The sequence below is a fragment of the Bidens hawaiensis genome, unplaced genomic scaffold, assembly GCF_021521415.1.
Source record: "Bidens hawaiensis isolate Kalapana, Puna unplaced genomic scaffold, B.hawaiensis_p1.1 tig00002617_1, whole genome shotgun sequence".
NCBI classification, from domain to species: Eukaryota; Viridiplantae; Streptophyta; class Magnoliopsida; order Asterales; family Asteraceae; genus Bidens; species Bidens hawaiensis.
In genome coordinates this window covers 86907-91644 of record NW_027491142.1, presented here as the reverse complement: position 1 = coordinate 91644, position 4738 = coordinate 86907, and the positions used below count along the sequence as shown (strand labels likewise).

Genomic DNA, 4738 nt, shown 5'->3' with positions numbered 1-4738 from the left:
AATTAGAGGAACAAAAGGAGAAATTGCAAGAATTGCTAGATTGGGATTCATAAGACCAAGTGTCTCACCATGGGGTGCACCGGTCTTGTTCGTAAAGAAGAAGGACGGTATCATGCGTTTATGTATTGCCTACCGAGAGTTGAATAAGATTACCATTAGAAATCGGTACCCTCTGACTCGTATATATGACCTTTTCGACCAACTTCAGGGCGCTCGGTTCTTCTCAAAAATTGATCTAAGGTCAGGTTATCATCAGCTAAAGATCAAGTATGAGGATGTTTCTATAACTGCTTTTAGTACTCGCTATGGACATTATGATTTTTTGTTTATGCCTTTTGGGCTAACCAATGCCCCTGCAGTTTTCATGGACTTGATGAACCGGGTATTTCACGAGTTCTTGGATAAATTGATATTGTTTGCACGAGGAACACCTGCATAAAGTGCTTGGGACTTTGAGACAAAAAAGGTTGTATGCTTAATTTTCAAAATTCGACTTTTGGATCAACCAAGTTGCATTCCTTGGTCATATAGTATCCGCAGAAGGAATCAAGATGGACCCTGCCAAGATTGAGGCAACTAAAAATTGGCCTAAACCGACTTCTACTACAGAAGTTAGAAGTTTCTTATGCCTGTCTGGATACTATCGAAGATTTGTAGAAGGATTTTCCGTCATTGCCTCACCCCTTACGTAGTTGTTGAGGAAAGGAGTAAAGTATTCCTGGAATGAGGAGCGAGAAAAGGGTTTTGAAGAATTAAATAAACGACTAGTATCTGCTCCGATACTTACTATGCCTTCTGGATCAGGAGGCTTCCAAATCTATAGTGATTCTTCAAAGAAATGACTTGGTTGCGTGTTGATGCAACATGGTAAAGTAATTGCTTATGCCTCACGCCAGTTAAAGCCTTATGAAGTTAATTATCCGACGCATGACTTGGAGTTAGCCGCTGTAGTCTTCGCATTGAATATTTGGCGTCATTATCTCTACGACGAGACTTGGGCATATTTACTAACCACAAAAGCCTCAAGTATATATTTATTCAAAAAGAACTAAATATGAGGCAACGAAGGTGATTAGAACTCTTAAAAGACTATGACACAAATATTCAGTACCATCCGGGAAAAGCTAATGTAGTAGCCGACGCGTTGAGTAGAAAGAGTTTTGGTACTGTATCTTGTCTTCAACTCCACCCTCGTATTATCTATGATCTGGATAGATTGGGTGTCGGTACTCAAGTTGGTGATTCTAACGGTTACCTAGCTAGAATGCAAATCGAGCCTGACCTAATCTCTCGGATTAAAGATGCACAGAGGTATGATGGCGAATTATGGGCAATAGTGCAAAACCTCGAGGTAGGAAAACAGTCGGAATTCCGAATGGATGAGCATGGTGTGATTTGGTGTGGAAAAAGGTTGTGTGTGCCAGATGATTCTGCTCTCCGTGAGTCATTACTAGCTTAGGCACATAGCTCACCATTCTCTATTCACCCAGGATCTACGAAGATGTATCGAGACTTACATCAAAACTTTTGGTGGAGCGGCATGAAGGAAGACGTTGCTAGATACGTAAGTAGATGTCTCACTTGTCAACAAGTAAAGATTGAGCACCAGCGTGCTAGTGGTTTATTGCAGCCGTTGGAAATTACTGTTTGGAAGTGGGATGAGATTTCGATGATTTTTGTTACGGGTTTGCCGAAGACCTTTAAGAAGAGTGATACTATATGGGTAGTTGTTGACAGACTATCTAAATCAGCACACTTCTTACCTATTAAAGAACGATTTTCTGTGAGTAAGTTATCTGAAGTATTTATTCAGGAAATTATTCGACTGCATGGTACTCCATCTTCGATTGTTTCGGATAGAGATCCAATATTCACTTTACGTGTTTGGAAAGGCTTCCAAGCAGCTTGGGGTACACGTTTGAAGTTTAGTACCGCTTTCTATCCACAGACAGACGGTCAGTCCGAGCGCACAAATCAGACTTTAGAAGATATACTTCGTGCTTGTGCACTTGAGTGGATGGGTAACTAGGATGAATATTTATGCGTTGTTGAGTTTTCTTACAACAATAGTTGGCAAGCAAGCATTAGCATGGCTCCATTCGAGCTCTTATACGGTCGAAATAGTCAAGCCCCAACATGTTGGGAAGAAGTAGGAGAAAAGATCATTGAAGGACCTGAGTTAGTCCAAATTACAAACGAGAAAATTGCTATCGCTCGAGAGAAACTAAAAGAGGCTCAAAGCCGACAAAAGAGTTATGCAGATCAACACCGACGGACAGTCGAATTTCAAGTTGGAGATCATGTGTTTCTGAGAGTATCACATTGTTGTGGTGTTCGTAGATTAGGTATTAAGGGTAAACTTAGCCCTCGTTATATCGGCTTGTTTGAAATTCTCGAGAGAATTGGAGAAGTTTCATATCGCTTAGCGTTACCGCCGCAGCTTTCACATGTTCATAATGTGTTTCATGTGTCCTTGTTGAGAGGATATAATTACCATCAACTTCATGTCATTAGTTATCCATTACATAAGATCCAGGAAGATATCTCGTTTGAGGAGGAACCCGAAGCAATTTTGGATCGACAAGAAAGAGTTATGCGTAGAAAGTAATTCCTTTTGTTAAGGTTCTATGGAAGAACCACTCCGAGCGTGAAGCTACATGGGAAACTGAAGAGTCAGTTCGTTCCGTATATCCGAATCTGTACGGGTGATAAAACCATTTAGTCCAGGTAACTGTGAACCCTACCTTCGATATGTGACATTTTCTAAACTACGTGGATATTTTAAATTCTTTACACTACTTATGTGATTATATATACTTTGATTTGTCTCTAAAATATGGTATGAGTACCAATAGTTGCTCTGTTATCTGATCCGTTCTCCGTCAACTTCCGTAAGACATTAAGATACATTTGGGAACACCATTAGGGTGTGGTTGTAAGGTAATTGACAATTATGGACGCGTAGTAATTGTGAATTACATGTACAAATATGCGTTATTGAGGTTCCTAATGTGTATGTTGATGTCTGTCCTCTTTCTCTATTATGAAACTATCGTTTCTGTTACCAAAGGATCCGTATTCAGACCTACAAATTTCGAGGACGGAATTTTTTTAAAGGTGGGAAGTAGTTGAAATAACCCTTAATATTCAAAACTCATTTTAAATATTTAGAAAAAAAAAGTAATATTTGGTATGACTTTAAAGTAACGATACATGTAAACATGTGTGGCTAGATATATCGTTATGAATGAACCACCAACATGTAAAAACGGATGTTTGCATGTGAAACATCTTATGAACAATATTCAATAAGGGAAGATAAAATCTAAGTAAATAACAATGACAAATGTATATGTAAAGGCTTGAAACAAATTAATGTAGTCTGACCAAATCTCAATAATTGGGGTGGATGAGATTTGTTTGAAACATCTACGCAAAATGATGGTTTGAAAACATGTTATATAAATTTGTCAAACAAAAATACTGTACATACTATTGGAGGCAAACTCAATGTATATTAATAAATACATAATAATAATAATAATAAATAAAAAATTAAATTTCTACGAGAAGCTTCTTATATTCACTATAAATAAATAAGATTTGTGTTTCATCATCCACACTTTCCCTCCCTATCTTGTCTCGAAATTGCTTTCGGCTCCTAAAAAGATCGTCACTAGTATTCGCGAAACACCAAACCGACATCACCATCACCTTTCTCCACCCCTAACCGTTTCTCTCGCACCCTCAATTGCAACCCCGTAATGTCACATCCGACATTTCGAAACAATTATGGGAAGTTGCAGGTCTATCCGGCGACCTCTACCACCATCGAAACACCCAACATACCCACCATACTTGTTAAACACCAAAACGTTGGCCACCACCGCGAAAACCGCTCAACGTAACCACCCGTCATTGTCTCTACACTCACGAATCCTCATCCAAACCTTCAAACCGCGAGCTAAGGCGCCGCTACTTGCTTACATTTTCTGTTTACCACCACCAACTACCGGAGAACCATCGGTTGTTTGAAAGCATCACCGTCGTCACCGTTCACGTCTTTTCGGGAAGTATCTTTGCCACCGTATCGCGAAATCTAACTAAGGTAGCCCGGACCTAAGTCTATATTAGTTATGTATCTAAGATCTTGAATGTGACATATGTAGGTTCCCAGCCGGATCTACACGAGATATCTCGTTCTACGTAGGTGCGGAATCCCTACGTAAGACGTTACGAGCGTAGAAGACGATACGATTAAACACACGTTACAATAAACATATACTCGTTATATTGCAACCTTAAACACGTGATATCAATCACTAATACTGGACTCGTTACACGTAAACTGAATACACTGATTGAATCCCCCCTAATCTCTAAGCCGTAACCTAGGACATATATATCACGACAACTTCGCCTGGCATGTTCAGGCGAAGTTGTCACTAACTTCGCTTAGTTCACAAGTTCGCCTGTATTAGCGAACTTGTGAGCCAACTTCGCTTACATACAAACACAAATCCAAACGACTCGATTACAGACACTAGACACTGAACTACTGACATCATGTACCAACAGACTCCCCCTTGGCAGTAGCTTCATCTCTTTATCTTCAAACACGTGTCTCGTAATCTTCAACAATCTTGAATCTTCATCTTTAAGCATTCACTCCTTCTCGTACACATACCGACACAACTCTTTGATATTTCCTCGCTTCGTCTTTCCAAGCAGGAATATA

General features: G+C 39.6%; 1 protein-coding gene across 1 annotated transcript; it reads left to right on the top strand.

The window, feature by feature from the left end:
• Positions 1–2089: 2089 nt before the first annotated feature.
• On the top strand, positions 2090–2608 carry LOC143620599 (uncharacterized). Its single transcript, XM_077092261.1, has one exon. It carries the CDS (start codon positions 2090–2092, stop codon positions 2606–2608), a length of 519 nt encoding a protein of 172 aa, XP_076948376.1.
• The last annotated feature ends 2130 nt before the right edge of the window (positions 2609–4738 follow it).

What these genes read in the sequence shown, in the direction of transcription:
- LOC143620599 (XM_077092261.1), top strand. Translation starts at nt 2,090, where the DNA reads ATGGCTCCATTCGAGCTCTTATACGGTCGAAATAGTCAAGCCCCAACA.